A 27,493-nucleotide genomic window follows, 5' to 3' on the forward strand; every position below is an offset into this window, starting at 1 on the left:
AATCCTGTGGCTTACTGAAAATCAAATTTGGTTCAAATTTCATAGACAAGGGGACCCCACTGGTCGTGCAAAATTTCTGTATAAACCAAACAGTCTCGCTTTGTTTGGTAATGACCAGGAAGTCTATAAATTAGGAATAGTTTAAATCTTGGAGTAATAAGTGAATATACGCTATCTTTTTTGTTTATCTGATGTAGCCCAAAGGCAAATATAGTTTTTTTTAGATAATTATAGGTACGTTAAAAGCATCACACATCGGTTATGTATTTCTCTAGACTTATCATAGTAACACTAAAATTTCGTGGATAACAAACAATTTGTTTATAATTATTGATATATAGTATTCGAAATTCTAAAACTGTTTTCATCTCAATTTAAATTTCGTTTAGCTTGAGTAATTGATAAACTACAAAATAAAAATTACAACAATCAATTATCCACTATCAAAATAAGTTTTAAATAGAGTTAAGCTGTATTTGCACACCTGGAACACTTTATAACGTCTCCCATCGAAAAGCCTTCGTCGTTCTGGCCACCGAATTCTTTAGTGAGCTGAGAAGCATCGATTTCTTTTAAGAGTGCAGTTTTCCACTCAGTTTTGTCTTTTCCGTACAGCATTAGGATATCCTTCATTCCCGGAGGGAGAAAATCTCGTACGATTTTCCATAAAGATACAAATATGGGTGGGCCTAAAATGCAGAATAATTTGTCATTTGGAAAAATGACACACTCTTAAAAACATTGTTGCCCTTGAGGAAGGTAAGTGCAGTCTGAATTCTAAATTAAGTGAACTGCAATAAATCCAGAGGAAACTAAACATTAAATATATAAAGTTGACATTACTCTGGATTTACTTAGCATAGTTTACGCAATCTGGAATTTAGAATACCGTACTTTCCACAATTATAACATTATTTTTTAGGATATGCAAATATACGGTAACAAGAATGACATACAATTTACAATTTTAACCGACTTGATACTTCCAGGAAAATGATTTTCATACGACAAGAAATGACTAATGAAGACCGGTATGCCTGTGAGAAATTTAGGACAAATTAATTAATAGAAATGGAAAATTTTGAACACTCTTAAGGGTGATGTTGTCCTTTTTAAAGTGAATCCACACTGAATTCTAACATCGTCAAACTATGAACAATGAACAACGTTATTTAAAGGGTATTTATTTAATTCGTCCCGATTTCTAATGTCAATATTTGAAAACTTGTGCATATATATATGAAAAACGATGAAAACTTTGAGGTCAATTTTTGAACGGGGATATGTATGTTGCTAATTAGTGTTTCAGAAATTTATACTAATCACGCCTCTAACTATTGTGTTTCGAATTTGTCATAGTTTTCATAATTTTGTGTCAGGTTCCCAAAAATTCATCGGGACAGATTAAATCAACGCCGTTTAGAGTAAAGTTTTCATTAAATTTAGTATGGTTTAAATGATTCAGAGTGGATTTATGTACTTTTAAAATTTGCAACTTCTTTTTTATAAGTTCAAACTTCGTATTTGTAAAAAACTCACATAATGGACAAGCTTGTATCCGGAAGTCAAAATTTGTCATGTCCATGATCCGTTTAAATTGCGTCATGTTTTGCCCATTTTGTCGAGCTTCTCGCATTAAAGTTGCTACTTCCTCGAGCTGTTTGTCCAAATATCGCATTAATTTTCTGCTCTGGCCGGCCATTACGGCACGTCTCACGTTCCAATCTCTAATTGGAATTGATATCACTTAAAATTTAAGAAGCAAATATTTAGGTGTTTATATTTTTATTGAAAATTCAGAAATTTAAGTCAGATTCTTTACCAGGGCTTCCTTCCTTATCGCAACCAAGAAATTCGGAACGAAAATCTTGGTCAAAGTCTGACCAGTTTTCCTAGAATGTAATTTATTAGTTGTTACATGTGTATGTAGTTTAGCTTTTCTTAATATGAAATTTTGTGTTGTATAGATATTTATGGTACCTTCAGAATATTGTCCATATTATTTGCTCTTCGCCATTTCAAATTCTAAGCATGTACAAATTAAAAATAATGGCTTCACTAAATAGGATCTTGCACTCTTAAATAATTTGGTCCAATTAAAAAGTAAATGCACTCTGAATTCTGTAAGAAGAAAAGTAAATATATCATGGATTTATGTAGCATAATTTAGTTAAGGATAAGTTAGACTTCAGAGTGCATTTACTATTATAATGGGTAACATTATTTTAAAGAGGGTATCATTACGTGTATATCGTACAATAATATTTACCTCCATTAACATGTTTTCTGCGGCAGGAATATTAAACCCTTTTGCTGTTTATGCATACATACAAAATTCCAGCAGTCAAGTTTTTTCATTTTGTATACATTATTTACATATTTATGTAAGTATTACCTCTCAACCATGTAAGCAAGTAAATATCTTGGCTCATATAGTCATGTGGAAGTCGTGGTTTTACCAATTCCCTAAACTTTAAAGAGAGATATTCAATTGTGAAATTAGGTTCGTACACACTAAATAATTTGGAGACAACCCGCGGAGGTACTATGCGCATAAGTATATGTAAATAATGCTTAAATGTTGTCTAATTATTACCGAGACCATTTGTTATCAACTGGAAAAAACTTATGTACGCAACAAACGTGCCAGGGTTTGTTAGAAAATTAATACATACGTTTATGTAAAAAACTAACATTCGGATAAACTGGAACGTCTACATTACCCAAAACTAGAACACTACATATACATAGACCCTCTACGGGTGAAGAATCATTTCCAAATTATTTGGTGTGAATATTCATAAAGCTACATACCTTGATTAATATTTCCAATTCTGTCCGCGTTAATGTTAAATCGTCCCGTAATGAGATTGATAAGGCGGGGAATAAGGCTGCTATTATTAAAGCGAGGCTAAAACCAAAATACATGGCTGAAATTCAACAATTATTTCTATCTATTTGTTTCTGAATATGTATCAAGACTGAAATGTTTACTAGATGAAATTTCAGGGAAAACTGAAGGAAAAAGTGAGAATTATGGATTATGCAGATGCATATCAACAATATCACTTTGTGTGTAGCTACATACACATTTTGCTTACTTTAATTAGCTTCATTGTTTCACAGCGATGCAGATTACGCGATGGTTTAATTACACACTCTAAAAAAACAATGTTACCATTTGAAGCAATACAAACATAAATCCACTCTAAATTCTATGTAAATATTTACATATAAGTAAATACATGTATGTTAAGCAAGCTGTACTGAATTCAGAACTTTATCAGCTTAACTTGATAAAGAGTAAAGTACACTCTGCGGACTTTGTACAGTTTACAGAACTTAGACTGCATTTATTTTTCAGAACAGTCTTAAAAATAATTTTACTTTAATGAAAGGGTAAGAAAACACTGACTCATAACATGCATATGAAGTAAATATGTATACCAAATTCGGAGTGTTCTTACAGTCAGGCAAGTCTTACCTTCTCGGTATTACAGATAAATTCATGAAGTTAATTCCCCTTGGAATTGAAATTATGCCACGAAGTAAAAACACCTGACCGATGTGGGAAGACTTTAATACCGGGTTATAAGAACGTATTTAGAAATATCTGTACATACACCATATTATCCAAATACATACTTATCAATTCCACCTTGCTAGTGTGACATGAATAACGCTTGTTTCCATTTTAACACAATATTTCTAAGAGTGTACTTGCAAGGTCACATGTGTGAATGCATTTTCTAGCCAGTCGGCCATAAGGAAATCGATGGAAATTCCATGGATTCTATACTGTAATCGTAACGAATTAAAGTAAGATTTTAAACATTATGATTGTAAATACGTATTGTGCAGATGAAATTTGCATAATCATCTGATCGGGCATATTTACATAATTCAGAGTCAAGTCAGTACCTGAAATAATGTTTGCCACTTGCTGTGCGAGAATACATGCATATAAAAATTATGGATTAAGTAATAAATAATACCGAGCGATTTTCACGTAAGATTCAGCCAAAGTTGTATTGATAAGTATGCAAACATATATTTAATACCGTGGATTAATATGTAGCTATGTACCTCTGCTCTATAATTGTATCATATCGGTAGCAAATTTTTACCGACCGGTATATACATAATTTTAATACAAAGTGGTGTCAAGTTTAATACTGAGAAATCAATACGTGTGTTACTAAATATATGTCTGTACCAGAATTGTAATAATCTACTTAGGTATGTATGCATACATACAGATATTACCATTATAATCGATTTAATTTCTGAATACTTACGATTTCAATGTCTCTCCCCCATGAATTAGATATTAACATATTAATGTGTTTCTCTTAAATTCGAGTTTGATTAAATTGACAATTAACAGGTATCTATCGGTGAGTTACACACATAACATTTAATTATCTATTTTCACATTAAATATTTATTAAATTATATACTTCGTAATTCTCTGGTGAAATAGACTTTCGGAGATGACTTACTTACATATCTTCTACACAAGCATATAATTGACGGGCGATATTGCACATACCCAAAGCCGCCAATCCAATAAGTCTATGTATACTCTCAGAAAACTATCATCAAATCAATAGTAACATGAGTACATTTACGACCCTGGTAACAACGGACATTACCCGTTTTGTAACAGCAAATTTACCATTCAGAAATAAACTAACACGAATCCTGTAGGAAGTTAGTTCCAAATCAAGCCCAATACGGGGTATGTTTGTATCTCTGCACAATTTTTAAGAGTGCAACTTAAGTCATTTTCGGTCGAAGTAGATAATTAAGTAGACATTGATTGAAATCGATATACATAAGTTGATTTCATTTAAGCAAAGCTTAACATTTCTTGTATTCATACCGGTATTCCTGAGTAAATCGTTAGTAACCGGACAATATAAGCAAGTGACTTTAGAGGACCTGGTAATATCGGGTATAACTGTACAGCATTGTTGTGGAAAATTTACAATTAAGCCAAAAACTACACCCAGTCTTAGCGTGAAGTTGTTATCAAATCATTACCAGTACGACGTTTATGCCGTAATCTAACAAAATTTTATGAATCTTGAAGATTGCTAAGAGTTGAATTATGAGTAAAATTACGATTCTACGCTCCGTCAAGCGCCATCTTAAACTGGGTGATTATTTTCCTGCCACGTTCGTAACGTGGGACGAAAAACTTGGCAAAATAAAGTTAATTACGAAACGGAAATCTAAAATTGTTCACGCCGGAACGATTTTGCAACTGGTTGTGGTCGCGGTCCGGATCTGGTCGGTTGTTACGAAAGCGACGAGTCTTATCCAACGGGTTATCGGTATCGCGATAACGTCCCTGACGCTGATCCCATTTCTGCTACGATTCGAACTATCAGGGGATTATGTGCCGGCACAATTTCTGAATTTCATCTTTACCTCGAAAGGTACGTTTCCATGGAAAAATTTACATTATGAGCGTGCATAAAGCGTGTGATCGATTTTCGGGGAATTTTACCCCTACTCGGGGTGACCTATATACCCCATGTTATTGTTTACATGGGAAGGATAGAATGATGCCTTGAACCTTACCCTCCCCCCTTAAATCGACTACATGCCATCTGCATAGTTCTTTATTAAGTATGCATCTAGTTTGTTGGGCAACACGTCGAAAAAAATGAAGGCTTAACTAATAAATGTAAAATTCCGAAACTTGGAGATAAAATTATGGGAACAAAATTACGAAAATGGTTACCCGAACTGTACCAGTTTCCAGTGGTGAATATAAATACGTCGGAAATATATGTGTCCTTTTCTGTAAATACATTCTTAAGAACCTGGAATTTACTTATTTATTACAAATCGGATCAAATGATCAGCTCGTGATTAAGTTTACAGAAACCGTATACATTTTTTGAAATTTTTTTCCAGACCTTGCATACACTCGGAAGGAGAGGATGTTACTGAACTTCCTCTTCGCCTCTTTATAGAAGCCCTGATCGTTGTAAGCCTCACACAGTTCCCGATTTTCGGGGTCTTGCCCTTCGCTGTCCCCTGTCAACCGAAGGTAGTCAGCTCGATCCTCCGTCGAGAGCAGGCTGTCCTCGAATTTTGTCCCTTTTACAAGACATGCACCCTCATCTTCTTGGCAATTGTGGAGTCCGTCGTCAGCATGCAGGTAAGGCTCTCGAATTAATTATTAGTTGGTATTTAGAAGGATAAGATTTGGTCTAGCTACATAATTAGTAATTATACTGAAGTCGTAATATTTTAGCCAATTTATTTGGTACTTAATAAGAAACCTAAATAATTGTAAAATTCTTGTTGATTTTATAATTATTTGGGTGCTAATTAATTGTTATGCGGCGTCTAGTTCAGCCAATTAAGTAGCAAAATTTCTCAATTACTTGATCCTTTTTATATCTACTTTTAAAAAAAATGGAAGTTGTGCGGAAGAACGATGTTTTGTCTAATTACTTTTTCATTCGTAATAACACTGACGTCGCTATTTAAGCCAATTAATAATCTAATTATGTAGTAAATTGGCCTTTTGAAATTATGTAGTCGTTTTTTATTTTGTAATTAAAGAGCAATTATGAATTAAATTCTGTGGAACAATCTAATTAGTAATTAAAAATAGTCCAAACATGCTGCAGAATAAACTAATTATAACACCTTGATCCTGTAGGTCGGTCTGGGTGCGACGTACTACGTTATCATCGAGCTCTTAACCGGGGTCATCTTCCTGTGGATCGAATGTCAAGTTTTTATCCGGAAGTGTGAAGCGGGATTAACCTCTCAAATTGAGTACAGGAAAGTGCAAATGTTCGAAAAGATCTTGAATGCCTGCACGCGAAATACAATTTTTTTGAAGACGGCCCTCCTCACGCCGTCGTTGCAAATCTTCGTGTCCTTCGCGGTCATCACGATGCACCTGTCGAATCAGGTCGATATTCATTAAAATTCATTTATTCAATGAATAAACTATTTATTCATTATTCAATAAATTCGTGAATATGTAATGGGATGCTATTTCATGGTCAAAATACTGGAATGAATGAATATGAAATAAATATCTACTAATCTCATATTCATGAAGAATGCATGAATGAATGGTACACTCATTATTCATTTTTCACGGTATGTTGGGAAATCCATTTAATAAGGCGAATTTGATATAACATGAGTAAGACGTGAATAATGAATAAATATTTATTTTCAAATAATAATGAATGAATAACTTTTCCAGTTTTTAAATCGAATGAATTTTAAATGAAGACATATATTTTTTCAACAGGTTGATTCCCTTGTAACGGCCATGTTCTTGCTGATATATCTTTTCGACTTGGCATTTACTTTGCAAATCTTCTCTTCAGCTGCAAAAGTTAACACCGCGAGCAGGAAGTGGATCAAGTCGTGCAAAGGGAAGAATACGAAGAAAATTGAGAGAAAGATTCACAAATCGCTGGCCCCGCTGAGGTTAATGTTTGGTAACAACTTTGTCGAAGTGTTGACACCGTTGGTAGTACAGGAATTCTGCGTGACACAGATGATCTCATTTCTGCTAATAATGAGGAAATAGATTGGCTGTTTTAAGAATTGAATTATAGCATCTGCTTTGTAAATACCTAAATGAGTACATAGTATCATATTTTCGAAGTGTATTAATCGCGTATCTGCATGTACATATTAATAAACATAGTCTGTGGTCAATAGCTATCAAAAAAATTATCGCAAATGTTATGTACACAATATGAACTTCCTAACTAAATTTCAGAACTAATACATGTTGTCACTAACCACGTGGTCCAAATGGGCGAATATGTATGTGTTGAATAAAGTTGGAGTCTTAATTTAGGTAAAGAGTGAGGTCATTATTTGAGTAGAAGACCGGAGACGAGATTAGACAGAACTGAGCTGGACTTATATAAGTCAGATGTGATTTGATTAAGCTCGTCTTGGCCTATGATGTCAGTCTGAAACGACCTCAGAGACTACATACACCCCGAGATTCCACTTGTCACTGGTTTTGTTAACCCTTTAAACTGTAACGACGACAATAGTCGTTTTATAAGAAATTGTTTAATTCCGGGGTACGACAAAAGTCGTCCTGAAAAATCGTCATCATGGCGCGGAAGGAAGACATTTGTCGTTTCTAGGAGGTTATTGATTTTCACCATTTTCTCTCCGCAACCTAAAATTTGTTGCAATTTTGAGGGATTTCTCCTATGCCAACACAATGCTAAATTTGAAGATTTTCTTCCCAAAAATTTGGATATTTCCCTATACAACGCAATGTTAAATTTTTGATTTTTCAGTTTTTCGAGTTTTATTAAAAACTCATGAATTTCTCCTCCCGCGCCATGACCACAACATACTTACAGTGTCCTCGATTTAATGCAGTTTCTTGTCGTTAATCAAACACATTAAAGGGTTAAGCGGACTCGGTGTCAAGCGTAACTTTCTCCCGAATCTCATCATAAATATATGTACATCTCAGTCATATTAGGTCCTCACAATATGTACATATATTTATGTACATGCAGAGTCGTAAACATTTGTATACTTACGCCCTTTTATGACAAATACCTCAATTACAGAGGGTGTCCGCAGTTTATATGAACAGTATGAATTACCTTATAACTTCTGAATACAATGACTGAGAATTACTTTAGCGATCTCAATGTATTCTCCATTCTTCCTAGCAACAAGTTTGAGTCTTGGTTTCCAATTTCCAAACACATTTTGACACGTTTCAGGGGAGACAAGATCCCAGTCTTGATTTAGAACTTTCCAAAGCCCAACCAAAGTTCATGACTTCCTCTTGAAAATGCTTTGTTTCAGGCATCCAAACCCGACAAAATCCATCTGACCTGTGCCAGATTACTGAATATGGACCTCGGAATAAGATGTCGAGGTCATTCCGATTTTGTTGTTTTAATCTTGGGCGTCATAATGGGTAAACTCCGCAATATATAAAAATGTTGTGTTGTGACGACTGCAAACTTTGTCGAGCTCCCCAAAGGTACTTTTATGGAATTTCGAAATTGAAAAACTTATGTAGAACATTGTCCATGAAGTACATCGACCTTATTTTCACATTATACCAGACAGGTATCAATGCTAGCACTTCACGGACCGTAATTGCACAAACCACGAAGAATCAGTCAAATAACTTTTCCTTCTTCTCAGACCCTGCAGAATTATTCTCAGAATTATTTTTATCCAGTTGCAGTTTTGAATGCAGCAGATTGCCTCCTCCAACGTGACGACAAATTCGGAATTTTTACTCCCAACATGACCTTCAAACCGCCGCCGACCGTTAGTTTTTTGTTTACAACATTGGATAATTTTAGTGTTCCGAATTTCGCCTTCCTAAGGACTGCTTTTTCAAAGTTGTGATTTATAACACGATTAACGTGTTCAGGAGGCATCTGGGATTGTGTTGTGACCTTTGTTTGGTCGGACTAAAGTTTGGTCGGTATAAAAGTTACGACGAAAAGTTATAACGATATCATTTCTGTTCGATATGCAATTTTTATATTTACTTATTTTCCCATCGTGGTAGAACTCATTCCTAATCATTACAAGTAATAGAGCACAACAACACCTCTGACGGGTGTTTGTTTACAAATTATTTTGAGTGTCGGTAAATATTTACATAAATAATTTACATATATATTATGTATGTAATTGAATGCGGCAAGTTGAGACAGCCTGTTTGGATAAACGAGTTACCTGATGACCACGTCGAAATATATTTTGCAGAGTCCGGCCGGATATGAATTTAGGGTGAGCACGGTCATAACCGTGCCGGCCTGGAGCCACCACATGTGACCAGACATCAGGCCAGCGGTCACCCTCATCCAGATTGGGACAGGTCCACCCACATATTCCCACTTCGAACACTGGGGAATTACCGATGTGACGGCTTGAGGGAGACAGGGGTACGCCCATGAAAATAGGAACGCTCCAGGCGGTAGGGTAAACAATGCCAGGTACACGGCCCAGATTACGATAATGAACTTCCACTCGACGTAACGAGTAGCCCCTGTAGGCAAATTGTGAGAGAAAATTATTAAAAATTGGTTCTCGAGGAACTCCGGAAGTCCTAAAGGTCATAACCAAGACCGTAAAAATCAATACATTTTTCGTCATGTCTCAGCTTTGCCAATTTATTATTTTAAAATTTTTGACTCGTGGTAACCAAGACGATTAATAGAATTGCTCTGGGTTTTTAAAGCTATGAACATATGTATTCATTCTATGGGTTCCAATTTTTTTGAGGGCAACATTCATAAACTTGAGATCTTTCCTTTAAAAACTATGAAAATCTGAGTGTATGTGTATATTTTTAAATTGTCAACTTACCTTCTCTTATAGCCAGCAGTTCCACACGACAATTCATCTCCATCAAGGCTGCAACCTCATCCTCTCTCGAATAAAGGATTAAAGACCCCCAAAATATGAGCCATCCCACAATTAAGAAGTACCACATCATGGTTGATTTCCACTCATTCTCGATCTCTCCGCTGTACCGGTAAACATGGATGGAATCTGTGGTCACGTGACATGCCAGGTTGGCCAAACCCAGGACAAAGAAGACCGTCTGAAATCGGTGATGCCGCGTGTGTGCGGTGGGTAAACCTGTCCCATCTTTTGAAATGGTGACCACCACGTGCAAAATGTGCGACCACCGCATCAATGTCCTATTTATGTTAAACTTAATACGAGTACATTAGACGACCCAAAACCACCTACTCACATTTTTTAACGTAATATGTGGACATTCCATTTAAATTATGTAGGAAAATCAATAAAAAATCGATATTTCATTATTCTTATATAAATAAGCGCAGAAATATGTATGAATGTAGACAAATACTTTCAAATTAACTCAGACTGTCGGGAAGATTTCATTAAAAAACAAGAATGACGCAACTCAAGATTGTTTTTATAACTTATCACTGAATATGTATGTATGACCTGAACATATATATCAAGTAAAAACCATATCGACACAGGATATTGAACGTATGTAAAATAAACCGTCGTAGCGCACATAGAGAAGTAGCTTCATTCTCACGCTACCGCAACCACTCCCATCAAGTTGCTCAATTTCAATGTATTTCATCAATAGATCCAATTTCTGTAAAAATTTCTGTCCGAACAACTAGCCGGAAACCATATTTATGCAAATCATTTATGCAAAACCTACATTTTTCTTCACTCATAAAATAAATAAACCGTAGTAACGGTTAGAAGTAGCTCACCCTGTCATACTGATTTCCATATAACTTTCCACCAAAGGTACGGAATAAAGCGACAAAATAGATTATAACTCTCATAGACTATTGCACCAATGGTGTAATATAAACGGAGAAATAAAAAACAAACGAAAATAGTTTGCACCACTAGTGGAACATTAGCGACCAACGGGATACATAATTTTGAAAATTTTGAAAAAATTGTATGGTTCCTTATCCCGACATTCTGCATCATTGGTGCGTATGGCACCCCTTTCCCAATTATTTATTATAAAATTTATATATTTTAGCGTCAATGGTGCAGAAACATCGAACAAATAGAACAGATTTTTGGGGGGAAATAGATGGTCCAATTGTTACGCCTCATTGATTTTTGGGGGTAAATAAAGGGCCCAATTGTTACGCATCATTTTTAATAACCAATTGTTCGGTACTAATGGTGCTACTTATTCCATAATTATAGTCCTATCTCGATGTACTTGCACAATTAATTCGCACCATTTACGCCACGGATTATTCGATACCAATGGTGCGCCGAACTTATCCAATAATGGTCAAGGGGATTTTTAATTAGCATCAATTGATGCAAAAAACTCGTGAACACACGGACGGACAGACAGACAGACGGACAGGAGGAATTCAATAGCTCTCATGCTACGCAGGGTGAGCTAATAAATGCAAATATGTAAACGCATGAAAAAGTTTTAAGAGAATCTCGTGCCAACAATGCGATGGTGTGAAGTGTAACTGACCGAATTGTTTTGAATTTTGAAATTATGTGATCAAAATTGTCCGAAAATCTCACATGCTTTATTTGCAGCCTATTATGCATATGTACATATATGCGAACATAATTTCTACAGGAACTAATTTAATTCTATTTGCATATACACGTATATCTTTATTACTAAGCAATATCTTTTTTCATATCCTGTTCTCTTTGAAATGTGTACGAGGATATGCAAATATATATGTATGTATGCATGTAGTAAAAAGCTACTTGTAGCTTATGTGGGCGTTGGGATGGTATGGGGTGATGCGGGCGTCCACCAAGTCTTTGGCGTTGGTTGGACGAAGGGCCAGGTACGTCACGTCGGTGGCGTTGTGCGTCGATATCCCACGAGTCGCCACACAGGAGGAGTCCGTAGCTGTGAGGTAGAGGAAGTAGGGCTCGCTTGTGGGGATGAATATCCCCACAAGCGAGTGAGGAGAATGTGGAGACGGAGAAGAGAGAGAGACGAAGGGATGGTGCATGTTGTATGTGACATCCCTTCACTTACTATATGTACTTTCGTACACATAAAATCTAACTTCAATGGCAAGCATTCACACAGTGCATACATACATTCGTAACTAACCTATCCTACCAATAGCTTATTGGCATCAGTAAGACACACAACATTACATAAATCAAGTAAAAATGTCTAAGTATACAGCTCAGCTGTAAAGTGACTATGTACAACGTTATTAAGCATATATTTACACACATAACTTATTTATCATATTTTTATTATTAGCAGTATGTGAATAAAATCCAGTCAACTGTCCCCAAAGAAAATTTTACCACTAAAATTGGAGATTTTCATTCCAAAAATTCAGGATTATGTTTAAGGAAATCATTTAAATTAAAGTAAAATACAGAGTGTAGTAGTTCATCATGCATTTTAATGCACACATCTCATGGATCTTGATAATCTTATAGTGTCAAATGATGTCAGTGATCTCGAGAATGGTGGGGATCAGGGTGGTTGAACATCCAGGAAATAGCATTGTTTACTCGGCGGGTTGTGTAGGCACGCTACCGCTAAATTTGTCTCTAAGTTTCGATCAAACAGCGGCAATTTTGGGGCGCGAGGTATGAACAAAATATTCAAAAACTATGTCTCAATAATGCGGAGACAAATCGTCCCCAGCGGAGGTAATCGTGTCCTCTATTTTGGGGTAATGACCAAACAAGAGTTTTGTCACTACATAAATGCAAATATTTAGATAAGAAAACCAAAAGAGACGTGACGTCGTTGTTTAAAAAAAACTTGAAAATTTTTATTTTTTTGATAAAAAATTTTCACATCAAAGTATAGCATTTTTAGCCTCGTGGTAACGATTTGTTTCCAAATTATTTTATAACTTCACATTGTTATTCTTCTTATACATATATCTTACACTCTTAGAAATGGAGTTACATACGATTATTACCAAAATGTAAATGTATATAACTCTACTGAATTTGTCACCAACTAGTTATAAATTTATTAGCTCTGGTGATAATTTAATACCAAGTCGGTGAAATTTTACAGTTAGTAGGTAACAATTGTAACCACTCGATGACAAATTTATAACCACGACGGTAGGGTCACACGATATACGTTAACTTTTTGGTTATACATAATCGTTCCCTCATTTCTAAGAGTGTATCTACCTAATTCTGCTATAAACAGGGTCCACTATCCCGGTCCAACATAACAACTCGATCCTGTTATAATGCCGATCTTGCAATACAAGGGTTCAATTTGACCGCAGTCTTTACACCATTTGACAAAAACTGTCCGGTAATTGGGCAAATCGTGGCAGCCGAATTTTCAAAATACGATGCCGCCATACTTACCGAGCTAAGGGGGAGTGGGGAAGACGAGAATAAAAATTATGGCGCTGGACAACCTTGGCCATATAAAATTTATCCATGCATTCTTTCCAACGAAGATGGTGACGCAATTACGAAAATCATAGGAAGCCCCCTCGCAAATGAGAAAACGTATGTACATAAATTTTACACTCTTAAAAATAATGTGTGAGAGAATAAATACGAAGTGGGATAGAGAGAAGGTGGATTGTGGGTAGGAATTGCCAATGCCTTCGTAGTGTAATGGTTAGCACGCCTGACATGTAATCGGGAAGTCCGGTAGTCGAAACCCGGCAGGGGCATTACAATTTTTGCCAAATCCACCTCTCACTATGACTTGGAAAGTCGTTCCCCACAAATGGTACCCTTGGGGAAAGTAAATTCCAGTCTGAATTCAATTACTTACATGTGTACGTAAATTATGCGAAATATGTATGTAAATGCAGAGTAAAGTAAACGTAAAGTTTACTCAGGAATTACGATAGGGACGCAAACCATGTTCAACCCAGATTTCTTGACAACAACAGCTTGTAAGATCAACTATTTAGAAACAACGTTTTGTGTGGAAGTTGCACAGATGCGAAAAATTCAGCAAGTTTTTGCGCGAGTTGAGTAGAAAATACACCATTTTTCAGCCATTTCGGGTTCTTGGCGCTCACAACTTGCCGAAATTGTCGCATCTGTTCCCCATTAAACGTTATTTCTAAAGGGTTAGTCTTGTATGCGGAGCTGGTCAATAAATAATCTGGGTTGAACATGGTTTTCGTTCCTATCCTAAATCCAGAGCCAACTTTACGTTATGTACACTCTTATAAATTAGGTTACGATTATTACCAAAATGTATTTAAACGTATATATATGACTCTACCGCCGTGGTTATGAATTTGTCACAAACTGGGTATATATAAATTTATTAGCTCTGGTGACAATTCAATACCCAGTCGGTGAAACTTTCAATTGTATCCACTCGATGACAAATTTATAACCATGCTGGTAGAGTCACACATGTTCACCTTTTGGTTATAATCGTAACCCAATTCATAAGAGTGCAGTTACAACGTCAAGGTAACCTTATTCTGCATTTTTTTAGCATACATAGTTTACTTAATAAAGAATTCAGGGTATTTACATTAAATTTCAAAAGCGCTACATTATTTTTAAGTGTTTGTGTAAAATACTTACTAAAGGGTGTTAATAAAGTCCGATCCCATGCATTTTTTGGAGCGTGGTTGTTACAAATTCAGCTGGAACTTTTGAACCAGTGAAGTTATTTATTTCAAATTTTTACCATGGGAGGAACAACTAAACGTGTAAGTCATGAGCATCTTAGAGTTGAGATACAAACATTGCATCAGCAGGGGCTTAAACCTACAGAAATTGTGCAAAAATTGGGCTGCAGCCGCAGAACTGTTTGGAAATGGAAGAATAAAAATTTTGTCCACGACAAAAAGCGACCAGGGCGACCCAGAAAGGTGTCACCTACCACAAAAAGAATGATTAAAAACAGACTTTGCAAGAAAACCGGTAGTTCATTACGTAATTGAGCAAGGGAGTTAAATGACTCAAAACGCTATAAAGAGAAGAAGAAGCAAATTAACTGTGTGACCGTGCAAAAATTTGTGAAAACTACGAAGTGGGGTCACACAGCTTACAAACTAACCAAAAAAACCTCTCATGTCACAAAAATATATCGATGACCGTCTGAAATTTGAAGAACTCCTTCAGAAAAGTGCCCATTTGAGTGAAAAAAGACTTGGTGAAGAATTGCGCAGTCACATCCTTTGGACTGACGAATCTATTATTGAACTATATCCAAAATTGAACCAACAAAATGTTCGTTACAGGACAGAAAACAAATCGGATGTACCATCAAGAGCGATCCCAAAATTCGGGCTTAAAGTTATGGTAGCGGGTGGATTTTGTGCACGTTGCGTGACCCCTCTACATATCATACCAAAAGGCAAATCAGTCAATGCAAAGCATTATATGGAAAAAATATTACCTATCTATTTCGATAGCATGGGGAACAAGGAAATATTTCCGAATGAAAGAAAAATAGTTTTCATGCAGGATGGTGCTATAGCCCATACAGCAAAAGCGAGTTTGAGTCTCATCAAGACGCAAGTTTCAACGGTCTGGAGCAAGGGGGTGTGGGCCGCTAACGGCCCAGATTTGAATCCCCTGAAGAACCAGTGGTCCATACTTAAGGAAAATGTATACAAAGAGCCACAACCCCGGACGAGGGAAGAGCTAGTAAAAAAAGTTCAAGATGTATGGAATTCGATTTCCAGAGGCACATTGGAAAAATTAGCACAGAGCCTTAAACAAAGAGTTGAGGGCATGGTTAAAGTAAATGGTAACAAGACCAAATACTAAGGTAAATATGTCGAACATTTTTTGTAAGTATCACGGGTAGTTTTTTTTTATACTAGCCTTCACTTTTTTACAGGAAAAATGGGATCGGACTTTATTAACACCCTGTAATTGAGGGCTAATTAGGATTATTTATCCATATTTTTTTTACAGATATACGGTTCGTTTCGAGGATACAATTCCGTCCAATATTTTTGAAAAGCTTTTCGACTGGGTGGGATTAACAGGGGGAATTTGTATCCTCGTTGTTGCCGGTGGGATTGCATTTCTCCTGGCTTTGTACCTTTTGGCGTGTCTAATTCCCATTTTGTGCTTGGTATGAGTAAGCTGACTATTTGCACCATTAACACAATGGATATGTACACTCTTAACCTCTTAACGACGAAGTACACACATTTGTGTAGTATTTATTTATCCGTTGACGACGAAAACACAAATGTGTGTACTGCAAAAATTTCCGTGACACTAAAGTCTTTTTTTAAAAAAAGAAAATTTCTTCGGTATTTTGTGGAAAACTCGATGGGGAAAAGTGGATTTTTTTCGACATTTTTCTCCCAAAATTTTGGAATTTTCCCTATACCTACCAATGTTAAAAAGTGGACTTTTCGTGTTTTTCGTCAAAAACTCGAGTTTTGCAAAGTGGTAGGAAATTTTAATTGGTTGCTATAAGGTATCATTATTTAAAAAAAATCGTACCGAAGGGAAATTTTATTTAAAGATTAGTAGTCCTAAAGAGGTTAAAAATAATGTAACAATTTGAAAAGTGAGAACATTAATATGTTCTGAATTCTGTATGAAATAAACTAAATATGCTCATCCAGCGTACAATTTACACCTTATCATGGATTTAGTATGGTTTACAAACACCTGATATACAATTCAAAGTACGGTTATGTATTTTTCAAATTTTGAAATTTTTTAAGAGTATACATATTTACATATAAATATATAAAATGAAGATTCTTTTGACATATTTTCCATTTTATTTAGATTCTGAAAATTCTTATGCGCTGTGTAATCGTGGTGAGTAGATATTTTATAAGTTCATGTCACTTCATAAAATTTGATAACTACTCGTACAATATGAATATATTTACATACATACAAAATGTACAAAGTTAAACTTTTAGAAATCCAGTATTAAAATAATGTATTTATACAGGTTAGTACGATGCCACCAAAGTGACATACATATTACATACATACATACATATTAATGATTAATACACTCTAAACAAAATAAGTAAAATTTACTCAAGGTTGGATAAACAAAGAGGGTGACATACATAACTAAAATGTTAAAATTAGCCAACCGCTGTACAAATTTTCCGATGACGTAAATTATGGGCGTTCCCTTCAAATAAGAATTTTATCATGATTCCTCTAACATCTTGCAGGTTTTAGAATTCATTTTCTATTCTCCAGTATGGGTCGTCAAGATGGGGGTTGCGACATCCGTGAAGGTAAGAACTAATTCAAATTTTTCAAATTACAGTATGTAACAAAAGTGAGCATCCACCCTAAAAAAAACTTATTGAAAATTTAATGCACTCTGAATTTTATTTTGCTAAATTCAAAGCGATAATTTTATGAAGAGTCAAATTTAGTTTCCTTAATACTTAATACTGAATTCAGAGTGAATTTAATTTTTCAAAATTTATTAGAGTATAATTGAATTTTTTTGCTACATATGTCCTTCAACAGATCAGAAAGGGGTGTGAAAGTATCTCGACGACGTGCATTAGCAGATGGAGGAAAGTGCGTATCCTTATAAGTCAAAGTGACCCTCAAAAAACGTGCAGCATTTGTTTGGAAGATTGCACAGTTCAAAGTGTCAATACGCGCGTTCTACAGTGCAGGCATAGTAAGTTAAATAAATAAATAGTCTGCTTGATTTCGGGATACACTCTTAAAAATTATGTTATCATTTTGAGGCGTAAATGATGTCTTAATTCAACATTCGCTGTAAAGTATACTCAATGTAAAGCAGGAGTAATTAATTCCGTAAACTATACTAAGAATGGGGGTCTCCCAACGTCTGAGATTTGGACCAAACTAGTCTCAATCCATCACAAATATAATTTGCATGAAATTTGCAAATGGCACTATGTATCTGCCATTGCTCAAGTTTAGCGGAGATATTTCCCTTAAAAGAGGAGAAAATGCACCTTCAAGGCTGAAAAATTTTTCGTTTTCCAAATTTGCTACGCATTTTTTCCGCTTTGGATGCAAATATCTCCGCCAAACCTGCGCATTGGCAGATTGTTCCATTAGCAAATTTCGCACTAATTATATTTGTGATCGATTGACACTAGTTTGGTCCAAATCTTTGAGCATACGTTGGTAGACCTCCATGATTAAAGGCGATTTGATAACGTGTAAAGTTTGGTGTGGTATATTTAATATAAATTTAAGAGCTCATTTACTCTTCAAAACGGTCAGGCAATTTTTAAGAGTGTAATGACAATATGAAAGAATCTAATTTTTCCTCGTTTATTTTTTGCTTTTTTCAGTCTTCCATGCGAACTGTATAAGAGAATGGTTATCCACATCACGAAATTGTCCCCTTTGCAGAACTGCTGTTAACGAGAGGACCCCCCTACTTCGTACGTAGATGTGTTTTTATTTGTTCGATATTTATGAAAAAACTCGTCCAGAACTTTGTCGCAAAATTTTACATATATCGCTTAAAAATACAACACAAAAGGAATAAAGCTGATCACATAAATTATTAAGCAATAAAATACATTCAGCGTTAGAGTTAGACAAATGTCACAAATACATTAAAGACACGTAATAAATATATAAAATACGGCTCAACGGTAGAAATATGACGCATATATTCATATGAGTACAATGTGCAAAAAATGGTGTGCAAATTATCACCACACAACGTGCATACCTAGGTAAGTGAACGGTGCTAACGTTGATGTTACGCATAGTAGTAAATTTTTACCACCCGGTGATAAATTGTGGCCGTATATTTGTAGTAACAAATTTTCCTAGCTAATTTTACCACCACTAGGTGAGAAACATTATAACTTTGCGACACATATACATATGTTGCCACATGCATTAAAAAATTTTTAAAACACATCACCGCGAAGATTTGGATGTGTTTTGAAAAAAGGTTCAATTGTTAATATACAAAAAATGTCCGAAATTATGTTAGCATCATTGCGGACATAATAATCGATTGCATGTCAAATTGACCCAGTCACATTGACCCACGACAAATTGACCCGCACATATTGACCCAGCGACAGATTGACCCGGCACCATATTGACCCAAGTCATATTGACCCTCTCCACCAAATTTAAGTTGGATATGATGATTTTTAAAAATCGGTATGGGTCACCCCATAGGGTCACTCAAGATGAAATTTTTCCAACTTGAAGTCATTTTTATCTAGTAGGAGCCATTAGCAACCCTCGGTACGAAATTTCAGCTCTCTACAACAATTTTGAAATTTTGGTGTGTAATACCCCACCCACTCCGATGACCCCCACCGGTCAACCACTGGACCGATTTCGCCCATCTTCGATCTCGTTTCCTAACTTTGTCCAATATGCATATGGTAAAAATTTCAATTCAATCGGTTCAGCCGTTTTGGATCTATCGTGCCGGACAGACAGACCGATGAACATGACGGTTCCATAAGCCCTGACTCGGGCTAAAAATTGAATTGCTCTAATTCTTTTTCTTATGTGAGGCTAATTTGATGTATTGATGAAAGCCTACACTGTGAGGTAATCTTCAAAATCTGAACAAAATTGAATTTTTGTCAACCGTTTGACGATATTTTCTTAATTTTTGCCCCCATTGAGTGGGTGTGGCGGGCGCAAATGTGGTCATACAATTAAAACACTTCAGCCTTTGCTCCTGGGGCAAGATTGCGACGGCGCCCCTGTGGTAGAATTTTTAACGTCAGCCTCACATAAGAAAAAGAGGACCAATAATTATGTCCAGGTATAGCATGGGTCAATATGACTTGGGTCAATATGGTATTGGGTCAATCTGTCCCTGGGTCAATATGAGATTGGGTCAATCTGTCGCTGGGTCAATATGAGATTGGGTCAATCTGTCGCTGGGTCAATATGGTATTGGGTCAATCTGTCGCTGGGTCAATATGTGCGGGTCAATTTGTCGTGGGTCAATATGCCTGGGTCAATTTGACGCGTCACCTAATAATCAGGCCAGTGCCACTTGCACCAGATCAATTTGCTGTTTGAATTGTATTCAAGATATAAAAACTACGCAGTACTTCATGCATCATATCTTGTCAGGTTTTATAAATCAATGTGTAATAGATAAGTATTTGCGCAGTGAACTTGGGCTCATCGCTCATAATGTTGTCCACGTAGCCAATAACGACCACCATTTTTGCTTCTCATTTATTGCACTCGAGCTCCATTCATAACCAAGCAGAGGAAATTTATTTTTTAACTTTACAAACGCTTTAAAGAAGGCTTTACGCATACGTATTTTGTATAATGTGATAAATATTGAGTATTTATTGCGGTTGAAATTCTGTTGGAATTAAGTATAAACGGTCAACTAAAGAACTTGGGTAGCAACATTCATTACGACGGATTGATTTGGTTTGAACAGGTGAGTTCCTAAAATACATTTGTTAGTATATTTACCTATAAAAAGATTTGTATTTAAATATGTACGCTACAAATTGCAGCACGCAATCCAATGTAATCTCTATAATAATATGCTTTCATTCATGGGCGTTGGCCACGGTACCGGTGTGCGGTCGAATTGCATAATTTTTTTAGTATAACGACAATTTGGTATAATACAGGGGTGGGACAGAAGAAGGAGCCACTTGAATTTTAGGGGTGGCGTGTGATGCACAGTCGCGGCATTTTCAAAATTTGCATATGTCATACCCAGATAGTTAACGAAAATTTAGCACTATTCAGATTTTCCCTACGGTTAAAAATGCCCCTGCAGCACCCCCCAGAGTGCGAGGCACGCATAAAAGTGTTTTCCAAAGACATACTGAGCCAGAGAGCGATTGTTAGAAAATTTGCTGCAAATGGATTTATTGTCGATCGAAAGTACGTTTCTAATGTACTTAAAAACGTTGGAATCAAGCGGAGGGAAAAAGTGGTTAGAGCTCCACCCCCACGGAAAGGATACCCAAGATCCGCTTGAACCAAAAAGTTTATCCGGAAAATCAATTTTTCGCCAAAACGGTAAATCCACCAACTAAAAGTTGCATGGAGAAAATGTTAAACGTTAGTAGGAGAACATTTCTAGAGTCATTCACAATGACCTACAGCAAGTGACTCGTAGGAAATCCCGAGATCATGCTCGCAACCCAACTTATTTCTCACAAAATAGCAGCCTACACGAAGGATTTTAAAAAAAGTTTGGGTATAACAATTATTCCTACTATAGAAACTCTCGTTAGTTCCTCTGATATCAATCCGATGTTTTTTTTTGAATTCGAGTACTTAAAACAGAGCCTTCTTGAAAGGAAAACGCGTGCGTTTTGATGCACTTTGGAAAAGTGTTCAGGACGAGTGGTGCAGAATCACTCTGAAAATTGTGTCAAAGGTCATGACTGGTTGGAAAAAGCGACTGAGGCTCGTTAGATAAACTAAAGGGCTTCACACTGAACCAATTACCAAACTTCACAAACGAATATTAAGGCCGGAATAAATTTAGGCAAAGTGGCTCCTTCTTCTGTCCCACCCCTCTGTATTGTTGGTATAATTTAAGGGAACCATTTGGTATAATGAAACTCAGGGATAATTCTATTAGGGATAATTATATTTTAAGCTTTAAAAGGACCAAAATTCATTTCATTCCTTCTTTCCTAGCATTCTACAATCACTGGAATTGCACTCCACACCCACATACACACCAATCTCCACTGAAAAGCTACTTGTACCAAAAAAACAACTGCAAGAATGACTATATTTGCACGCACTACTAACAATGCCGTGGAGGGTTGGCATTTACGCATAAATATGTACTATGCATAGTATGTAGAAAGCCATTGATATTTTTCTTAGTGAGGCAAATACTTAGCAACAAAAAATTCACTAAGGAGGACAACCCTTCACCGACAGAATCGCAGATCTTGATGCCCTTTGGATATGTTGTAGTCCTAGGTGAGTCTAGCAAAAGTGAAGAAGGATTTCATTCAATGGCCCCATTTGCGCCCGCCACACCCACTCAAAGGTGTGAAAAACACGAAAAATACCCTGTTTTCGTTCATTCAAAAAATCACCAAAAATCCAATTTTGATCGGATTTTCATAATTTAAGCGTTTTTGTGATCTTAGATAGTTGGTTTATCATATCCAATAGCTAACTCAATTTTTTTGAAATTTTGATTCTTTCGAAGGCATACCCTGGTCAGGAAATTTTCGAAAATACTCAAAAAATTAAAAAAATTGAGTTAGTGGAATTGAAGTTTTATCTTAATACCACTGCAAAGAACGAGGAGGAACTTCGTGCATTTTTGCGATATGCGATACCTGGGTCGAAAGTCACGTTGATTGCAAAAGTTTATCATGGTAGCTTTTCTATTCGAGGAAACAACCTCACAATTATGGGAAATGACGAAACTACTATTGAATTAAATGCTGGAAAGAATGTCATCGTTAGTGGATCTGATCACAAAATTGAAAACATACGAATTGTACAGCTCGAAAAAAATGCGAAACGTAATTGTTTGCGCGTGACCGGCGATGGGCATTGGTTTCGTGAATTAACACTTTCTGGTGGAAATATTTGCCTTCTTACATCCGGTAGCAATCATAAGTTTGAAAAGATGACATTGTCCGACTCAAACAGTGGTTATGCCATAATGCGGGGAAGCAGTATCGTCATAGATAATCTGCAGCTTGAGAATATTAAATATAGTGGAATTTTTATTTCTGAATATTCAAACGATAATATCGTTTCGAACGTGACCGGAAACAACGTGTATAGAATTGAATGTTATGGCAACAGAAATAAGTTTTCCAAGGTTGTGCTGAAAACCAAGGGTAAATATGAAGAATCGATGGTCGGGATGATTTTAAGGGGAGGCGAGTTTAACCATGTTGAACATCTCATCGTCAGCTGCTCAGGTGCATTACAGCCTTCGGGCTTCAATCTGCATATTGCTTCGGGCAAGTCCACTGCAAAAAACTGTAAATGTGACTCAGTCTGGATTGCAGGGAGCGATGTTATCCTGAAAAATGTGGAGTGTGTGGAAAAAATAAGGGTCGATCGAAAATCACTTGCCGCGACATTAGTAAACTGCAAGGCCAAGGTTCTTGAATTATATGGTGATGTGAGCGTGATAAATTCATTGTTTGAAGTTGAAAGGAGGTATAGATGATGAATTAGTTAAGTAGTTGGCACGAGAAAACGTGCGAATCCCACAACCGTGGTTATATTGAATGCAGCTTTGTAATAAAAGAAATGCGAACGTTGTATGTAAATGTCACATATGTCTGTAAATTTTTCGTCTGAAACAAAATTTATCTTGGGGGGATATGTATTATTAAATAAGCAATCATTTGAAATGATTCATTTCACCAGGTAATATGTACAGATCAGTCATATTTCACTTGTCATAATTTTGTTAAATACATAACATACATAACCCATGTACATAACCCAAAACTTCTGTAATAAAACTTTTCAACCTATAAATACAGGACCATTAATTTGCCATGAATTTTAATAGTCTGTCTATTGCGAAAAATTTGCAAGTTGGAACAAATTTACAATCATACGAAAACTAGTAACGTTATTTAACGAACATTATCGTTTATTATGTAAGTAATGTGTTAACGAGGAAACATTTATTACCAATCGGGTATGAAGTTATTACCAACTCGATGCAAGTTCGAAGTGTAAATATATGTCACTCTACCATATTTTAACAGTGTAAATATGTACAAATATCCGGCAGAAGTATCCTAACAAACTTCAAAAACAATGTTGACTCAACTACCCAAATTAAGTCAACTCTGCGCACAGGTTGCGGTTAAGGATGACGATAGTTCAACGGGTATAAAAATGTGCAGCTCTCAACAAACGAAATTAACTCAGCATCAGTCCTTCTCTATATACACATACATAGATCCCTAGAAGTCAAAGTTTCCAAAAAAATCCACAAAAAAATCAAACATGTTTGTCTACTATCTTGCCCTTGCTGCACTTTTAATTGCTGGGGTAAGAATTTAAAAATTCACTGCATCATTCCTCACAAGCATTATTGTCTCTAACCTATTAACCTACACTCTAAATAATCTAGAGACAAATCGTGATCCGCGGTGGTATAATACATAAGTAGTGGTCTACTTTTGGGTAATGATTAACGAGACGTTTTGTCCATAGTGGAAAATAGGTCCCAAGCACGTGCACCAAATAGAGGGGTCGCCCCGGGAAGTGTTGATGAGATTGTAATTAGTAGCAGGGTAGAACGAAATAATTTTAGAGATCTGCTTTTTTCGTATAATATTGTCAACATATCTATCTCCGTGCCCCAAAAATTTCAGAAGTTTTCCTCGAAAGACAAATTTCCTGCGTCAATTTAAAGCGAGGAAGTCGGGAAACGCATTTTTTAAGTACCAAAATCTGCGGGACGAAGACTCGAAGAAGGCTTGATTAAATTTGAATGGAGAATGTGGTGGCCGTGACAAAATTAAGACTTACATAAAAAAGTATGGAGAATCCAAAAATGTCTACCTCAAATACGCACCATGAGAAAAAACCTTCATAATGACCCCTTGAAAGTTAAAAACGATTGAATTTATTTTCGGAAAATGTCGCTCCACGTCCATGCCCGATGCGGCCAAAAGGTCAAAGATCCGGGAAAAGAATTTTTCATGGCAAATATATCTATGAAATGAAAACCGAAGAGAAATTAAAATGTTTTTAAAAATTTCTCACGAAATTTCCGATTTGGCTGCCGTCAAAATGCATGGTGATCATATGGCGGTTTGATTTTGAAAAATGAAAACCCTCCTAATTTCCCTTATCTTCGCCCCACCGAAATATTTTGGACTTTATGTAAGAAGTAATACTCCCTGCTTTGTGAAACAGTCGATATTTTAAGAAAATTTTGGTTCTGCTAGGAAAAAATTAACGATGAAGTTGAGAAGTCTTCTGGAAATGTATTATTGGCGGACGCGACTAAAAAGACTAAATACGAAGTAGATAATGGATTAAAGTCTCCTTTGTTCGCGGATATATAACGTCAAATGTATTTAACATATTATGTCAAAATTTGAGATTTGTAGAACCATTTTTTGACCATTTTGAGGTCAAAATCCCCCATCAACACTTCCCGGGGCGACCGCTCTACACGTGACGTCGTTATTTAGACAACATTTCGCATTTTTAGTATTGGACTATGCATATTTACGATTTTTTCATGAAACTAAATATTTAATTGTTAGTGACATCATCACAACTGTTTGGAACGTGTCTTATTCTTTTTTAGTGAGAAAAAAGTGTCGTTAATAATTATCCAAAAACAGGGCACTATGTAAATCTACATAGTACTACCACAGGTGACGATTTGTCCCCAAGTTATTTAGAGTGTACGTAATTCGGTAAATTTCTTTGTAGTACCAGGCTACCCCCACGAATCCAGAGGAAAGGCTGTACTTTAACAATGTGCCGATCACCGGTAATCGAAACGCCACGATGATCCCAATATACTGCATGCTGTTTAACTTCTTCTGCCCACCTGGCTATACCGGACCTAATTACGCCATTCCTAACATCGCCATTCCCAACATCAACGGCTAACTGGTCTCTACAGTGTTGAATGGCAGGTTCCCTGAATAAGCACATACATACATAAATTGATCACGGTTTCTTTCCAAGCAAATAAAAATATTTTTCTAAAATATACAAATAACCTTATTCTACTAACAATTACGAGTGGAGGCGAAAGCAGGGGATATTGTCTACCAAAGAATCCAGAAAAATGCTATCTTCCCTGTACCCTTATGCCACTCCTCCTTCTATCTCTCAATGCTAATGTCCCCACATGTCCCCCCAGCCTTCGCAGTCGTCACTGTGAGCTACATATTCACATATAGGTATGTATATGTATGTATGTCCACGCACCTTTTTGTACATATTTACATGTATATATACATGTTTTTATGCAGAATTCTGATCGCCTGAGAACCGAGCATTTTCGCGAAACTTTGGGCGCCCGTAAGAGTCAATTTTGCAGATACATATGCAAAATTACCGCACTTCCTAAATGGCATTTCTACACTCAAAACAAAACGGTGTCAATATATGACTTAACCGCCTTGGTTACAATTGTGATTCCGAGTAGTAATGAATTTTTTCCGTCCGGTCATAACATTATACTACCGGTATCAAAATCATCAAAACTCGGATTCAACATTGTAACCAAGGTGGTTAAGTCATATATTGACACCGGCGGTGTTGATTCGACAAATTTTTATTTTGAGTGTATGTAAAGGGTATGTAGATCTTACAAACTGATTTTGCTAAAAATCAACAGGGTTGAACATGGTTTGCAAATATTGCAAACACTGAAATTGGTAAAAGTATGAAAGTAAGCAACGTTTTAACACCATAACATACACGAAAGTGATGCATTTTTGAAGCTGGAATATGTAGATAATTTATTAATGGAATTACATAAGATGCACATGTTGATTCGAAATTAAGAAATTTAAGGAACTCAAAATATTTATTAGTAGACATCTCTGCGGTTTTCGAGGATAATACTTGATTTATTGAAAAATTGCTAGCTTTCAGTGACCCACAGTCATCTTCATCAGGCATGTACAAAGATTTTGGAAATCACAATCATTGCTTATTTTTAAAAATATGATAATCTGTTATACATTTTGCTACTTGATTACTGGACGTAATTTATAAAAAATTTAATAGTGTTGCGCACCATATCGGGTTGATGTTAATGCCTTTGGAAACGTTCATTTTGTTGTCCATTTTCTTTATGTAGAGGGATTCTTTAAATTTGCGAAAGAATTTCCGGTGTTCAGGAACTATGAGACGGAAGGATGTTGTGTCTAATTCGTGATTGTTTTCCAGCATGTGTAGTGCAACAGGAGAAGTTATACTGGCTCTTCTAATATCGTTTTGGTGTTCATTAATTCTTATCAAAAAGTCTCGTTCGGTCTCACCAATGTACACATCTGGACAAGAGTTGCATTTGATTTGGTACACTCCAGCTCTTGGTCTGTTCAGCTTCTGCTTA

General features: G+C 36.0%; 3 protein-coding genes and 1 long non-coding RNA gene across 6 annotated transcripts; 3 read left to right on the forward strand and 1 right to left on the reverse strand.

Annotated features, from left to right (window-relative positions):
• Positions 1–235: 235 nt before the first annotated feature.
• Positions 236–2,998, reverse strand: LOC110854679 (SEC14-like protein 4). Of its 2 annotated transcripts, XM_022103144.2 has the most exons (9): positions 2,815–2,998; positions 2,396–2,471; positions 2,270–2,313; positions 1,981–2,025; positions 1,823–1,892; positions 1,540–1,746; positions 957–1,037; positions 485–689; positions 236–406 (listed from the first exon to the last, which is right to left on the reverse strand). In XM_022103144.2, the coding sequence occupies exons 1-9, from the start codon at positions 2,926–2,928 to the stop codon at positions 370–372; spliced, it is 879 nt and encodes a 292-aa protein (XP_021958836.1). In that variant the 5' UTR covers positions 2,929–2,998; the 3' UTR covers positions 236–369. The 2 variants fall into 2 exon arrangements, with proteins under 2 accessions (XP_021958836.1, XP_035711070.1); XM_035855177.1 differs by lacking the exons at positions 2,270–2,313; positions 2,396–2,471.
• Positions 2,999–5,132: 2,134 nt separating this feature from the next.
• Positions 5,133–7,828, forward strand: LOC118436774. Its single transcript, XM_035855376.1, has 4 exons — positions 5,133–5,444; positions 5,929–6,175; positions 6,686–6,943; positions 7,295–7,828. The coding sequence occupies exons 2-4, from the start codon at positions 6,170–6,172 to the stop codon at positions 7,577–7,579; spliced, it is 549 nt and encodes a 182-aa protein (XP_035711269.1). The 5' UTR covers positions 5,133–5,444; positions 5,929–6,169; the 3' UTR covers positions 7,580–7,828.
• A 4,851-nt stretch (positions 7,829–12,679) lies between these two features.
• LOC110854612 lies at positions 12,680–19,077 on the forward strand. Of its 2 annotated transcripts, XM_035855455.1 has the most exons (8): positions 12,680–12,894; positions 12,967–13,119; positions 13,703–14,016; positions 16,411–16,573; positions 17,248–17,280; positions 17,655–17,720; positions 17,962–18,121; positions 18,771–19,077. In XM_035855455.1, exons 2-8 carry the CDS (start codon positions 12,973–12,975, stop codon positions 18,869–18,871), a joined length of 984 nt encoding a protein of 327 aa, XP_035711348.1. In that variant the 5' UTR covers positions 12,680–12,894; positions 12,967–12,972; the 3' UTR covers positions 18,872–19,077. The 2 variants fall into 2 exon arrangements, with proteins under 2 accessions (XP_035711348.1, XP_021958770.1); XM_022103078.2 differs by having other exon boundaries at positions 12,680–13,119.
• A 5,146-nt stretch (positions 19,078–24,223) lies between these two features.
• LOC118436845 lies at positions 24,224–26,143 on the forward strand. Its single transcript, XR_004835730.1, has 2 exons — positions 24,224–24,450; positions 25,852–26,143. It is a non-coding gene; the product is annotated as an uncharacterized LOC118436845 (long non-coding RNA).
• The last annotated feature ends 1,350 nt before the right edge of the window (positions 26,144–27,493 follow it).

The sequence above is a fragment of the Folsomia candida genome, unplaced genomic scaffold, assembly GCF_002217175.1.
Source record: "Folsomia candida strain VU population unplaced genomic scaffold, ASM221717v1 Fcan01_Sc010, whole genome shotgun sequence".
Taxonomy (NCBI): domain Eukaryota; kingdom Metazoa; phylum Arthropoda; class Collembola; order Entomobryomorpha; family Isotomidae; genus Folsomia; species Folsomia candida.